This window comes from Strix uralensis, chromosome 4 (assembly GCF_047716275.1).
Source record: "Strix uralensis isolate ZFMK-TIS-50842 chromosome 4, bStrUra1, whole genome shotgun sequence".
NCBI classification, from domain to species: domain Eukaryota; kingdom Metazoa; phylum Chordata; class Aves; order Strigiformes; family Strigidae; genus Strix; species Strix uralensis.
In genome coordinates this window covers 121740851-121756763 of record NC_133975.1, presented here as the reverse complement: position 1 = coordinate 121756763, position 15913 = coordinate 121740851, and the positions used below count along the sequence as shown (strand labels likewise).

At 38.0% G+C, this 15913-nt stretch overlaps 1 protein-coding gene across 18 annotated transcripts in view; it reads right to left on the bottom strand.

The window, feature by feature from the left end:
• Nucleotides 1-15913, bottom strand: part of MARK3 (microtubule affinity regulating kinase 3) — a 62606-nt gene that overhangs the window by 12143 nt on the left and 34550 nt on the right. For all 18 annotated transcript variants that reach the window (XM_074868876.1, XM_074868870.1, XM_074868873.1 and 15 more), the window contains 8 exons: nucleotides 14407-14463; nucleotides 13542-13778; nucleotides 13328-13447; nucleotides 12505-12604; nucleotides 12130-12242; nucleotides 11205-11358; nucleotides 9466-9683; nucleotides 4105-4208 (listed from right to left, as the gene is read on the bottom strand). In XM_074868876.1, coding sequence (XP_074724977.1) covers nucleotides 4105-4208; nucleotides 9466-9683; nucleotides 11205-11358; nucleotides 12130-12242; nucleotides 12505-12604; nucleotides 13328-13447; nucleotides 13542-13778; nucleotides 14407-14463 — 1103 coding nt within the window. The remainder of the gene's footprint in view (nucleotides 1-4104; nucleotides 4209-9465; nucleotides 9684-11204; nucleotides 11359-12129; nucleotides 12243-12504; nucleotides 12605-13327; nucleotides 13448-13541; nucleotides 13779-14406; nucleotides 14464-15913) is intronic.

Below are 15913 nucleotides of genomic sequence, written 5' to 3'. Positions count from 1 at the left end.
GCATCTCATACTGCTTGGCCACAAACCCTAAATTCTCCAAATTACCATTCAGGCTGTGAAGGAAGGTATACAGTGCTGTCCTAGCAGAATGGCCAGTAATCTGTCAGCTGTATAATATGTTACAATAGGAGCATGAAGTCTTTTTCCTTCTCTGGGCCAAAATACTCTTTGCAGCCTTCACATTATCTAGTAATGATAAGGATGAGAAAAAAAATGAGAAGCCACAAGATCTACTGGGCCTTTCAGGCTAAACACCATATGTCATTCATCTTAAATTTGCTTTAAAATTAAGGCAATTATAATCCAGAAATATTGTTCGAGGTTAAGAAATCAGTACTTCTCAGTGTCAGTTTTATGACACTGCATGTTCACTTCCAAGTTACTTCACGGTTACACATACTGAAATTCAAGTCCCGTTATCTCATTCTGGTATGTCAGACTTTGGAGAGGAGAATGCTAGCACAGCTACAAGTATCAGCTGACCCACTCCTCAGGCTTAGCTCCCAAAGCACTAGTAGAAAACACCTCACACCTCAGACATAACTGCTGGCTGAAACAGTTAGCAAAATCTACCTCTTTGTTTTGTTTTTAACTTTTCAGAATCTAGAAACCTTCATTTGAGACACGCATGCATCTCTTTACAATGCAGAATCCAGCAGGATGCCAACTAGAAGCACTACTACAACGAAGCCTGCAACACAGCCGGCTTTTACATTACCCCAAGGTATTAAGACATTGTAAGGAAATGAACATTCATCTCAAAAGCAATACCTTGAAGTCAAACAATCCCCAAATAACTGGTCACTAACCTCTCAAGCACTTCTAGCTCCCTTCCTCTCAATGTGTTGCAAAAGATAAAGGAGAACCTATTTTTACAACATATTAGACCCAAGTTTTATTCAGTCACCTGCCTCCAAAGATGTGATAGCTAAAGGTATCAATAAGGTACCAGAGCACATATTACAGCATTTGTGTATCTTCCTCTGAAGCTTTGCTAGAAATCAGCTTCCTTGAATTACTAGCCTGGGAACACAGAAACAGTAAGCTAACATTCACCAATTAGTGCCAAGGCTTATTAAAAAATCTGAGGCTGTTGTAAATCATTTGTGTTACAAATGATTTAAAGCAATTGCCTATCATTATGAAGAGTGTTTCATGAGTCCCCAAGTGCGTTAATTAATGCTCAGGCTTTGGAGGAAAGCCAGAGCCATCTCCAGCAGAATGCCTGTGTCGGCCACACAATGTGTTAAAGTAGGAACGTGGGACTTTAAAGACTCTTTGCTTCTACCAGTCTCGCATGGGGTCTTCAAGACTACTTTCTCCAACATCAAGTCCACTAGCTGACTATCGATTCTCCAGTTTCCATACCGTGAGAGATAGTGCCTTCTCAGAATTCAATGTGCAAGAGAAAAGCAGAACAAGCAGCATTTTAACACTTTCTCTACAGAAAGAATAGAGAATTTAAATGCACGCATCTTGCCTTTTAAAGCAAATCTCCCAAGTTTTCACTGGGTCACAGTCAGTATCTGACTGGCTACGGAAAATCTAAAATCCAATCTGTATTAAATAATTTATAGTAATTACTCCTGCCTTTAACATTTGCCACCAAAAGGCACTTCAAAAGCACGGAAAGCATTTTTAACAAAACCTTGGATTTATACAAAGCCCAGGTTGTACTTCAGATCTTGCTTCACAGAAGAAAAACCATTACAAGTTTCTAGAGTTACTTTCTGCCAAGTTCAGAGTACAATAACTTTAGAGATACTACAGAAACATCTGAAGGCAGGCAGCATTCATTCTGAAGAGCCATTCTCCTCAATAGCCATGTTGATGTAGTCTGCATTAAAGGTCCCTGTATTTCACGTGATTAGTCAAGCCTTTGCTCAGTTATAGCAACAAAATATATTCAGACATAAATTCTGAATTCTGTGCCAAATCACAGTAATTCTGACACCGTGCCAGAATGTATGTGCAGTTTAGTGTTGAAGCTTTTCAGACAATGAGAAGTCTCCAATTGCAGAACAACTGGCAATGCGTTCTCATTATCTTCTTTCATTTTAATCCTCTATAAAAAATAACAAAAGTAGTAATCAAAAATATGCGATAAAAGCTATAAAGATATTTTTTTTTTCCTGACAGTGAAAATATAAATGCTCAAACATTTCAAGTGACCCAAATCAGGCTAAAGTTTGCAGGATAAGCAAATGATGTTTGGATACCATATTGACAATAAAAGGTAAACTATATAAGGATAACCAATTATAGATATAAAATACAATTAATATAGGCACCAAGTACTACTCAACATTAACTTTGAGCTTAATGCCCACACATGACAAACTAGGAAGTCATCAGTTTGTTGAGAAACTTGAAGCTGGGAAAAAAAATATCAACTTCAAAAGACAGGTCCTTAGGCATATGAAGTTACTCCTAAATTAATGGGACATCTGAAGCTCAAGCATTCCTAGTAAACAATATCTAATAACCTTAAAAAATATAATAAAGAAATCATAGATGAGATATTGCAAAGATATTAGTTTAAAGATGAAAAAAATGTTATTAAACCAAGAAATCAAGTAATCGGATCTGATCAAAACTATTTTGGAGAGAAAGATTCATTTTTGCAAGAGAGTTTGCAAAGAAAAAAAACTATCAACATATCAAATCAAAGAAAGGATGGTGAGCTTTAATCTAAACAAACTTGGTAACATTAACAAGGACTAACCAATGAAGGCTGAGACAGACACACTAAGAGACAGTACCAAATAGCTGTGCTGTACTTCACAAGACAGTTGACTGCAGGCCCAGGTGGCCAGCTAGACTTTTGGCACTCTTCAAATTTATACTTGACATTTTCTTAATCACTTTCAGTTTGTAGAAGGCTAGGAGGAAGAGACAGGGTCAAAATCATATTCTTTATATCCCTAGGCTCTAGGAGTCAAACAAGGGACAGACAGACTTTCCATTCAACATCACAACTTTGCCACTCTTCCTTATGACCTGCCAAAAGGAAGAGGAAAAATTTTGTGCAAAAAATGGCAGATCTTTCACTACCTTCAACACGAGCTACAAGAAGACTATTTTCTTCCCATCCTTTACAATTTATCATAAAATTAGGAAGGGGTGGATAAAATTAGGAAGAGTAGGAGAGGGGTACACATTCCTCCAAGCATTTTTATTAAGTACTAGCTATCTGGGCGCTCTCCTGCCAACAGTCAACTCCTTAATTGTTACCAGCTTTTGAGACCAGTAAAATTCTGTGAAGAACAGTTGGTTGGACCTTAGAAAACCTCAGTCAGCCAGGAAAATTGGTGGTATTCTTCACAAGTGTTACTCTGTACCTGATGTCTATGTTCTCTATTACATTCATTTTCTACAGCTCTCCTCAGTCTTTGGTACACAGGGAAGGATGGCACTAGATGTGCCTACAGTACTAACACATGAGCTGGTTAACTTCAATTTCATTGCATGCTCCAGTCAGGTTTTCATTCAGTAAAGCAAGAGGAAGCCTGTTATTTTTCTGACTGTTTTCACTCAGAATATGGAGGTATCAGTGTTTCCCTTCTCAAGATGAGTTCTGTAAATACTGGGAAGGGATGTTTCAGTAAGGAACGTTACCAGTCCAAGACAATGGCCTATCAGTGTTTCATCTTTGCTCAGAAAAAAAATGACTTTCTCCCTGAGACTCTGTAGAGAAAACAGTATCCCAAATAAACCAAACAAAGTACAGTTCAGAGTGAAATGTAAAGAGAGAATGCCCCAAGAGAGATGGACTTTGTAGTCTGACACTAAATAAGCCTCTTCTGCAAGCATATGTTGTTTGACTACAGGAGTTAACAACTGATTTAAGATGAAAGCTGTACAAATGAGAGATATATTTAACCAGAAATTGGGAACTTCCTTTCACATTCTAAGTATAAAGACTGCATTAATTTGGTACAGGAAAAAAACCCAACATACTTACAGATGCTCCATAATCAAAGATCTGTACTCACCTTTCATTAAGAATTACACTAGAAAATTACTGAGTTTTATATTAGGCATTACAATTTTTTGGAAATGTGAAGACAAGGGACATACACCATAGGAAGACATTTCATATACCTGTTCTCCTTGCCATTTTGTATCACTGAATGCCTATCAGCAGTGGTTCTTTCACTACAAACATATGTGTTGCGCCGTGTCATTGCTCCGGGGGCAGTATTATTCTACAATTAAAAAAACACAGGCTTGTTATTCCCTACAAGAGGCTTTTCTAGGGTTAGGTCTACATATAATTGAAGGCTGTTTTACTTCATGCTAGTTCTACAGAGTTATAAAACTTACAGTAAATCAGTAAGTCAATATACAAACACCTTCCAGCATCTTTAAGGAATAACACAATAAGAAAAAATAATTCTAACAAGTTGTTCTCGTATTTCAAGTTGATGGCTGAAAATTTATATCGCTTAAAGTTTTTAATTACCAATGTTCTGAATTACAAATTCTCAGCAAGTATAGCATTCAGCTACGTATGGACAGCCTATGTTTTTATAGCCCATTTTTGAAATACTTTACCACTTGCAGATTGTAGAATTTTCCTTTAAGTTAAAATCATACCCTTAAACAAGATAGGAAAGCAAAGACTTAAGAAACAAATATGGTAAAATTCAGTGGGAACGTAAACATGGACTTTTAAATATTGAAATACTATAAAACACTAGATGAGTTTTCAAAACAGGGAAGAGTAAGTCAAATTAAAGAGACAAGTTGCAGAGAATTTTAATAAGACATTTTTAAAAATATACATTTAAATACAAGCATAATACATTGAGGACAAGAGAACCAGGGGAACTTAAACTACAGATCTTAGTTTAGAGGGGAGAAAAGAAATAGAATTACTTTGCCTCTGTCTTTACAGAGAAAGAGGGTGGAGATATGCCCAAGTTGGCGGTCAATTTTCCAGGAACGACTGAGAAGCTAGGTAATTCACAGATAACAGAATTATAAAAAGTTAGATGCAATTATTGTAGGAAAAGCATGGTGGTCCAGATAAACATGCACCCCCAGGTTGTAGAGGAAGTAAAAGCTGGCAAGCTTTGTATTTTTTTCTCCCCACCCCAAGAACATAACACAGGAAACTGCATATGGTTGAAAAGTGGAAAAAAACCTTTAAAAATTTTCTTTAAAGAAAAGGATCACGGGGCAAAGCAGGAAGCAAAATAGGCTATTAACTTTAAACGTCACTGCTGGGGAAAGTCTTGGAGGAGGCTGGCTTAAGGGAATGACTGGTCAGCACCTGGATAAGCATATGTTGAGTAAGGATGGCTACTAAGAATCAGGCAGGGGACTTCATGCTCAACTAACCTTTTGGAGTTCTTTGAAGAATTACTGCTATGACAGTCAAGGGAAATTCAGCGGATTTTTAAAATAGCATTAAGAAAAGGTTTCACATAAATGGTCACAGCAGAGAACCATGGGCAGAAGGATAAAAAAAAGGAAAAACTAGTTCAAGCACAAAAGGAGAGTAGCCAAACCTTTTTTGTTTCCGAACCTGAAATAAAACTGTTAAAGTGGAGTATTCTCAATAAGCAGCAAAAGCTCCTCCAGTGCCTTAAGGCAAAATATTTGCTACACAGGGAATCTCAAGCACCACAATCTCTGAGCTGCAAATTTAACAATGAAACCATCTTATCTGTTTAAAAGACTGCTGACCTGTTATACATCTTCATGTGAATATACAAATAGAAACGAAAAAGTGAACTGTGCAACCTCCGGGTGTTAAAAAGTACAAGGAATATCAAGAGTATTTTAGATTAGCAGAACTATTAATTAAATCATAAGATGTATGTAGTTGTCTCAAGGATTCTCAAGTATGCTTCCCTGAATATTTCTTAGGGATAGGCATGTGCCAAGCATCAGCAGAAGTCCTTTACTTTATTCCTTACACATTGCTTGTCTTCAAATCTGCTTTTTTAAATAAGCCCACAATGATTGTTCAACTTTCCTCTGACGTTTATCAGTGTGCAAACTCCCCTCTCTTTACTAAACTTGCTAGCAATAAAAACTGTGCACCTAAAGTGAAGTTTTGTTTACATGTTCTTGAGAGGTCATGGTGTGCAAGACACTTTGTGGAGCCCTTGCAAGACAGTGGTACACTGAAGTGTTGCATATTAATATTAGCATATTATTTTGTTCTGTGTTCCCAAACATATTAGAGTTCCTAGAATATCCAACTGTTTTTCTGGTGGGAAATATGCACAATAACGGGTGGCTTCCTTCTTCCCACCTGCTCCCTTAGAACATTAAATATTTGTTTCCCTTGAGAAGACACCACGTAACATTAAAGTGTACTGTGATGTTGCACATCTAGAAAGATAAGACAGCAATCTCTGTGCTAGATCAGACTTTAAAGACTACGCATTTTCAGGTTTGGGAGTGGACAAGTTTTAGTAATCATATGTGAAATCAGAGGACTCTAAAGATGCACTTTCACAGCTCTTTCTGGAATGCAAATACAGAAGGATCAGTATACATTTTTTTCTGGCTCAGACTCCAGAGGTCATGAGAAGAGATTTAAGCATTTCAAGCTTTCAAATTTCAGTTTCAGCAAGCATACAGTCTTGGTATGAGGGCCTTTACACTTTTTAGCATAAGACCTTTCACAATTCATCAAGGAAGTTCTTCAGCTACGACTTTTTTGTTCAGCCAATGTACAGACTATTAATCTGTGGACATGACTAAATTGCACAGATGCACAGCACAGGAAGCCTGAAACTTGTGTCAACAGCACCACACTCCCTAATGGAATGACAGGACTTAGGGTCTGGGTTAGCTGTGTAAGCCCATCCTCATGGCATCATCCGCCCTCTGTGCAGGAGGTGCTGACACTGCAAAAGCACATGTTGAAACTTCTGAGCATACACACGATGTCTAATCACAGCACAAAGGATGAATTTGTGGTGCAGAGTCCTCCTCTTTTCCTAGACAAGTCTCATGTCCATTGCTTAGGCAGGCTATTTTCACATTAAGAGACACCGAGGTGAGGACGGATTAAAAACGTTCAGAGAGTCAGCTTCTGAGTTACCGTAATGAACCAATCTATTTACTTAAGAGCACTGATATATTTTTTGGTCCTAAATGACTTTCCAAACATACCACCTATTCTCCTCTTCCAGTTTTCTTAAAGCTATATTAAGGGCTCTGGGGCAGCCTTATTACAAGCATTGAGGAAAAATACAAAGCTGTAATAAACAAGGAGTTATTAAAACAAGGAGTTATTAGTTGCTGATAACTATGCAATCCCTGTAGCAGGTTTTCATTATTAACTTGGTATTTGCCCAATGAACTTGAAGATTTTTGACATGCATTTGTTCAGCTTGCAGAACTATTTCATCTGCCAGAGTTTAAACGCTCTGTCAACGTTAGAAATACAGCTTGGAGCCCCTTACTCCAACCCCAGACTTAGCTATCTGCTCTACAAGTACAACTCTTATCCTTAAGTGCTACTTATAAGCTTTGTTATTTAATAAGAGCAGTACATGACCAGCTAAGGGTCTCCAGCAAGAACCGGTTCTACTACGTTCTCTGTATCTGTCAAAGTAATAATTGTTTTTAAACAGTATTTTTCTGTCTCTTCAGTGATTTTCTCATCATGTTATTAAGTGCTCAGTGAGAACACAAGCTCTCCACCTCAAACTTTTTTCAGCTTCAGGACAATATGCTAACTCCAACATCCTTTTTTCCCTTTTAGATGCATGCTGATCAGTTCCAGGAATTGTGTAAGAAGTCAGTGCTTCCCTCCATCCCCAACAGCCAGAAAGCAAAAGACTAATCTCTAAATGGGGGGCAGGGGGGAAGAGAGTTTGTTCTGACATGAAGAGCTATAAACAATTTTAAACACTGATTCAGTGATATCACAAGTCTGATTTCTTGTTCACTACTGCTTGTCAAGGATCAGTTGGATCAGTTGCACCCTGACTCAGAAGACAGAAGTATCCTATGGTTATGAGCTCATATTCTATTTCAGCTACAGTAGTACAAAACTTGAAGTAAGACTACTGGAATAAATCCCCAGGATTTGGGAGTGGTGTAGAATAGCACATCAAAATACTAAAGACAGTATATGTAAAATATGTTGTAACTGTAATGTAAAGCTGAATAAGGCACTACACAATACTGTCCAACGTAGGACAAAACTGATTTGATTATCCTACCATTTTGAGACTCAGTAGCTAAGAACTGTCACGCAAGACAAAACAAAATCTGAATGGTTTCTGGACTGATCATAAACCCAGGGAAAGGGCAGGGGACCACAAAAATCAGAAAAGGGTCCCCCAAAATCATGAGCTCTTGCTCACATTTGTGAGTAACAGCTGCTACAGAAGATGTGTCTTTCCAAGGAATCTCTTTGGCTGAAATCCTCCAGACACATCACTATCACTCACCAAGACAACTGACAATACAGACCCAGTAAGGTAAAACAAATCTTATTTTACTTCTTTTGCTTCAGACTGTCAGACAGCTGTGAGCTCAGTGAGTTCTGTTCTCCTTTGTTGTAAGTAATGGTGCTGAGTATATGGCCAAATACAACAGCTTTGTGGGGTAAGTTTAAAAAAAAAAAAAAAATCACTCCATTGCAGTTGAATAAAGAACTGGAAAGTTATTTCTTCTGAAAAGAAGGAAGTTTTTCAATACAAAATTCCGAAGTTTTAGAAATTAAATGTTACAAGGCTCAAGAGTTATTACGTGAAAACAGGTTTCCAATTTTGCCCCAGAGGGAAGCACCACAGAGTATACAAGTTAAAGCCAAACCAAACAAAGGATTTTCTTTTCTTTTGGCACACTGCCTACTGTTCAATCCTGTAAATTCACTAGTTATGCACCTTAGTGTGGGTTTTTTGCTGTTGAGGTTTAGGGGCAGGTGGGAGAAGCCCACAAGGACAAAAGCCAGGCATACTGCTTTTAAATACAGGTTGAAAAACACCTTCGAACAATTTTTAGAGCTACATTTCTTTGATAGTCTTAATATATGTAACTATGACTTGGAATAGCCTGTTTAAGAACAAAGATTAGGTGGCTCCTTAATATACATAAAACTATAGAACAGGACAATAAAAGCAGATATTTCGTTCTTCTGTACAGAGGCCAAAGACGAGTAGTTGGTGATAACAGAAATAACTCATACGAAATTTCAGGGGACAGCTTTTGGGTTCAGTTTTTTTTTTTTTAAAATATATTTTAACACCCAAGTTATGTCTGTTTACAAACAGCTACTAGTGCTAATTATTAATACCTACTACTTCAGGAATATTAAAAAGGTAACTTGAGTAGCTGACTGATGTAGGGGAAAAAAAGGCAACTGTATGAGATACCTACATTTACTCTTGATGAATGAAATCAGCACCACTGATAAATCACAGATTTAACACTTTTTCAACCCTCAAAAACATTGCATGGTTTTGATAAATAAGAGTTTCTACTTACACTAGGAACAGCCGAACTTTTCTTACGTTCAGGAATATCAGCCTTATTGGGATTGCTGGCATTTCCAAGCATTGGACTAGCTGGTGCAATTCCTCTTCCTGCAACAGCACTACTGCTGGATTTTCTTGACTGAATTCCTTCCTCTTTGAGGTCACTGTCTGTAGTACTAGTCTGGCTTCTTTTGGGATAAGCCACTACTGAGGGGATGGATGGTCCAGCTTAAAAAATGAACAAAAGAAACAGGAAAAGGATTTTTCTTCTCAGAAGTGCAGTAGCTATTTTTCACTACAATAGAAAAGTATTCACACATGAGAATCAAAATAATTGGGCTAGAAATCAGAGTTGCAAAAAAGTAATTATTTAAATGATCAAAATATGTGTATTTCAGAAGACAGTAAAATATTGTGAAAAACAAAAACCTTTCCAGGTGAAGATGCTACTTGATTTCCATGAAAGAATTATGAATTTCATGGAGGTTTCTGGTGTTTGAGTACTGACACTGGTTTGGGCTTGCTAGGAAAAACCCTTTAGAGTCATCTTAAAGATACTTAACAAGTAACTGACTCAAACCAGATGATCCTTCACAAGCACAAAGCTGGCACATGCTGTTCAAGCCAATTTCTGACAAAACAGGCTCCTGAGACGGGAACCTGGTGACACAACCCTGGACTAATGGCCAGCAGACTGCGCTCCTGGAACAGCCCAGAAGCAGCGGCAGTTGGCCACCAGCCTCCCCGGGTGTTCCAGGAACAGAAAACTGCTTTGGCACACCTGAGAACGAAGAGCCCCTTCAACAGTCCCAAGCCCCCTCTTGCTTTAATAGTTTCCTGGACATGGGGAAAAGCCTGTGAAGACATCAGGATTGTGTTTTTCGCTGTCTCAATTACACCTCCTCGGAAGAGGATACATCAAGATACATCAACTCTGTAGTCAGTGTTTTAATAATAATTAATCAAAAAGCGTATGTATATGCACACACATAAAATTACATATATGTATATAATAAAATATATATATTAAAAAAACATCGCAAAACACAGTAACCATTACCCCAGGAGACTTTCCAAAGGAAAGCAACCTCTGAATGCACTTCAGGTATTTAAAAGTAGACCTAAGCAGAGACTCCTTTTATGAGTCAGTGTCTGAGCAGGAAGATGTTTAAGCTATCTAGAAAACCCTAAGCTACTATCTTGCACACTCATTAAGCAGAAGAGTTCTAAGTTTGTCTGAGACACTGTTCTTTAGAAATTTAATTCCTGCAGGACAATGAAGTGACACTACCCTCAGGAAACAGGAAACAAGAAATATTGGCAAACTGACATTTCTTCAAGTTTTAGACACAAGCTGACCTACTAGTGTCAAAAGAAAACAAAAGCTGAACAGACATACAAGAGCATGGGGGAGGAGTGCTGTGCTTTTCATGAAAAAGGGGGTTGCAACATTCTCTTCAATTTGTGTAACAAGACTTTCCCAGCATGGTCAGGAATGCAAGGGATAACACAAGGCAGAATAAGAGAATTAAGTTGGTGTATTCAGCATTTCTCTAGACGCTGTTTTTGAAAGCTTTATAACAAAACCAATTTTTTAAAAAAATAGTTATTCAGTAAATTATTTAACCCCCATGCTGTCAGCTACACTCCTGTTATCATCCTTACCTTTGGGGGATGGAGGCAAATTCAGAAACCAAAGAGAACTCAAAGTCACTAGATTCTGCAACACTGAAAATGAGAATTGCTCACCGTGATCGCTGTACCGCCGCTGTTTCTGGCTGGAAGATATGCTTCTCTGAACTTTGTGATGAGGAGATTGTCCAGTGCTATTATTAAGATCACTACTTGGCCTAACTTTGGCAAGTGAAAGATTGCTGCTGGAGCTTGAATCACTTGCATCCAACTACAACACAAATGAGAACATTAAAAAAGGAGTTCAGGCAAAACAAATTAAACATCCATCATGTGATGGGAGCAGTAACAGGGAGGCAGAAGGAAGATGACTCTGGTACACAGGAAACTTTCTGGCAGCAAGGAAGTTTCTTAGAGGCCCCAACTTCTCTTAGATTGTTGTGCAACTGCTTTAGGTAAAACTCAGCAGAATTTGCAGCTCCTCAAAGAGCAATCAGAAAATCCATCTCTACCTCCAGTACTCTCTCCTCAGAGTTCTCTAGCATTTTAACAGGAAGAGAGGATGCATTTCATAGAAGCCACCACACCAACTCCTCCAGCAGATGAACCAAGAGCAGTTTAATGATGGCAAGCCCTCTCAACATCATATGGAAAGGTAATGTACAATGCAAGAACTTTTCTAGGTTTATTGGTTTTCCTCCTTGGTTCTCTTAATAGCTGGCGCATTCACACTTGAGCTCCTAGACTAGACAGGACAGTAACTGGCATACAAAGTCCTTCAGATGAAGTAAGTGCTGAGCAAGCAGGGTAGTTCTGGAGAGCTTAAAGGCAAGAGTTTACTGACTCCGATCAGAGTGGAAAAAAAACCCCAGCATTGTTCGGACAGTTGACACTGATGATTAGAATAATGTGATTTTAAGTGTAATGGACTTCCATGCAGGAATTCAATGCCTATAGTTACTGACTTAATTTTTGCTTCTAACTTTGCTAAGGACACTTTCTGATTCCTTTGTTTCTTTGCATGTATAAGAATGGTACTTACCTCTGACGATTTCCTTCCTAGCAGTAAGTACGTAGCTGTGATTTCATCATACTTCATATTACTAAGGGATTCTTGAATTTCTTCTTGAGAATATCCCATTCCTACCATAATATCTAAAAACAAACACACAGCCTGTAAGTAACAGAAACACTCTGATGTTTAGGCTGGCTGAGTGTTTAAGTTCAAGAGAAAGAAATGCATGTTTAAAGAATTAAACAAAACAATTAAGTGTGAGAACATAAGCCTGATGAAATACCAATATTAAAAGATTAATTACTTTTTCCAAATGGCAATCAAATACAGAGTGGTGGAGGAAAAAACCAAAAACACCCACATCATGCAAACAGTATCATATTTTGAGAAATACCCGATTACCTATTCTTTTCTGGTCCGAGATGTCTAGTTCTGGTTCAACAAAAGGTTTAAGTTCATCCTCCTCATGCCCTGCATTGATCCACCTGTCCTTCATAATTTGCTATAAAAGAAAGTGGTTTGTTAGTGCAGTACACTTACCAGCAAAGAAAATGAGCTGTTGAAAGAACTCCCCTATCTACCAAACACTAAGGCCTTTTCTAGCTTTTCTTTTCCAGAACAGGCCCCAGCACCTACTCAGTTTTGTTTTGCTTCAGTGAGGAGAATCAACTATGCACATCAAGCCAAGCTGTTTTGCAATCAGCTGTATTCTGGCACACAGTGAAAGCTAAGAGCCTGTAACACAGGCCAGGAGCAGTGTGACACCTCTGACAAGTCTAGTAGGTTCAGGCTCGACTATGGAAGTTCATGAAAGACAGTATTGTTTGGGTCTTTTTCCTCCATGATAGTACAAAATGCAGACAAAAGGCAACCACATCATAACCTAGCAGCCAACACTTCCAGTTCACATTTGAAAATGTGGAAAATGGGCTGGTGGATCACCTATTAACGCAGAAATCCACAAGGTAACCATCAGGATAAGTTGTATGACATATGCAGTTGTAGTCTCACACTCATTTTGAAAGTAACTGTGGAGTAAGGTGTCTTGTAACCCCCATAAACAAAATTTAAAAGAAAAGCCATATGCTTTACTCACACCCCACCCCCTGAACCCACTTCAAATAAATTACTCAGGAACAGTATGACAATAGTAAGTTACAACTCAAAGATACCGTTTGCAAAACATAATTTCTAGCTTTCTGATGCACCTTATTTGTGTCATTACCTCTAGAGTGCCTCTTTTTGTTGGGTTTAGCACCAGGAAACGTTTGAGGAGGTTTTCACAGTCTGTGGACATGTAGAAAGGAATCCTGTATTTTCCCCTTAGCACTCTTTCTCTAAGTTCCTTGGTAACAGAAGAAAAAGAGACAGTAAGTTGTAAGCAGAAAATCACTTAAAACATTAGATAAACAGGCCCAACATGTTCTACAAAAACACACCTTTAAGTTCTGTCCATCAAAAGGAAGAGATCCACTCACAAGAGTATAAAGAATAACACCTAAACTCCAAACATCTACTTCAGGTCCATCATATTTCTTCCCTTGAAAGAGCTCTGGAGCAGCATATGGTGGGCTGCCACAAAAGGTGTCCAGTTTATTTCCGACTGTAAACTCATTGCTAAAACCAAAGTCAGCTATTTTAATGTTCATATCTGCATCTAGCAATAGATTTTCAGCCTGGAAGAGAAAGAATGGTTTGTAAGATGAACTTAAAATACTTGGTTTTGAATGCTACTGTCTGTTTTTACTCATTCTTAAAAGTAAAAAAGCTGAAACATCTGTTACCGTTCCCTTTCTTGCAAGGTCTTGCTTTAGTCTATCATTCACACATCCCCTATTTTAAAAATCTCTGTACAATAGCTTCAAACTATGGGAGCTGTTATGTTAAGGGATATGCAATTTCATGCCAAGCTACAAAGAAGCCATACTTCAGTTTCATCATCACAACTGGTAATTCATTCTGTTCAGGCCCAAAGCTTGTCATACCTCTATCAAACTACCTTTTTTTTTTTTTTTAAAAAATATCTCTCAGTTAACACTGACCTGCATCAGATTTGAATCTGACCACAGGGTGAGAGGCTATCTTTCAGCAGCCATTACATTTCTGTATTTAAAAGCCTTACAAATCCTCTTCCTTATATTTGACACAGTTCTATACTTTAAACATGCTCAAAACTTGCTATAACACATGCAAAAAAAAAAAATCAGAAAGCTTAATATCCACTACATTTTATCAGCCCAATAAAGATCACACCCACAGGTACAGAAGCTCACACACACACTTCACGCACATTTTTCTACTCACCTTGAGATCTCTATGAACAATATGCTTTTGATGGCAATACTGCACTGCAGATACTATCTGGATAGAAAACAAACCCAATTATATAAATGAAATCTCAAAGAAACAGGAGTTTTAATCAAAAAGTTCAACAGTTATTACTAAAGTTGACACGTACTTATTCACTCAGAGCTACGTAACCAGCTACTACAGTGACCAGCGTATTTGGGGAAAAGCTGCTAAATAACTTAGGTGTTTGTTATTTGATCTATTTGGTTTCTACTAGACTTGAAAGAGGATTTTGTTTTTCCTGTGTGGCTAATTATAGACCAGTAAAAGCAATGACTTTCAGAAAGGTTAGTGAAGTATTTCCATTCCAATACTGTATACAGCTATCAAAGCTTTCCCTCTAGACTGAAGTCTTCCAGTCCCTCTCCAAAGGTGATTTTTCATGCCGCAGCATGGAGAGAAAAGGGTAAGAAATGAGCTTAGCTACTGGAGAAACTACTGGGAAACAGCAGCTTGTTTGTCAAAACTTATGCAGTCAGAAGCAACTATGCATCTGACACAGGTCTGCTGTCTAAGTGCATATGGTTTATTGTATTTGTATACTGTACAAGAATAGCAAGCTCAATGGAAAAAACTCCGTCTCTTAAGTGTAACGGAATAACTTCTTCCATCACAATTTCCAAATACCAAGTTTTTCCTGCTTTATATAGAAAACTATAAGCTATTTGCACAGTACAGTGTCCTAGTACATTGCTTTAGAGTCATAAGCATTGTTGCAGAACTCTACATGTATGGAAAAGCTGGATAAAGTCTTACTGTTACCTGATCACAAGTGTGGTCAAATATATTTTATTGTCATGCATACGTGGTCAGAATTGAGGCAGATGTTATTACTTCTTTAAGTGGAACTGCACATAAAAATAACTCACTGTAATAACTATGCTTAAATAAATATATTTCCATTCTTCATTCAAGATTAAGAAAATTTCCAATACAGAAAGATGAGGTATCACTACTGCTACAAAAAAAACCCACTTGTGATCGGACCGCCCAGCTTAGTATAAGAATCCTCCTGTACTGGTAAGAAGCAATGGTTCTCTCTCCTAGTATTTAGAGTCAGTGAAAGTAAAGTAGGTCACAGAACTGCCTTACCAGACAATTTTGCATTTGAAACATAAGCACCAATATTATGACCTTTGTGCTCCTGTATTAGTCACACACGTGCAAAATGCCACCTTAGAAACCAAGCAGTCTATGAAAAGTTGAAATATTTCCATTTCCTACACTTTCATTCTGTTTTAGCTTGTTCCTTTATGTATTGGCTCCCTCTTTCAGACTCCAAGCTCAGCTTTTTACAGTTACCGAAACTGCCAAAGTGCTCCCACGCTACCACCTGTACCATCCTTTTGGTTTTCCTGCCTTTCCTCTCCGCTACCATTACTTTAGTGCTAGTCACAAGCTCACTCTGCAGGGGCTTCTCCAAGGCTGATAGCATGACAAACACCTCAGAGACACAGCACTA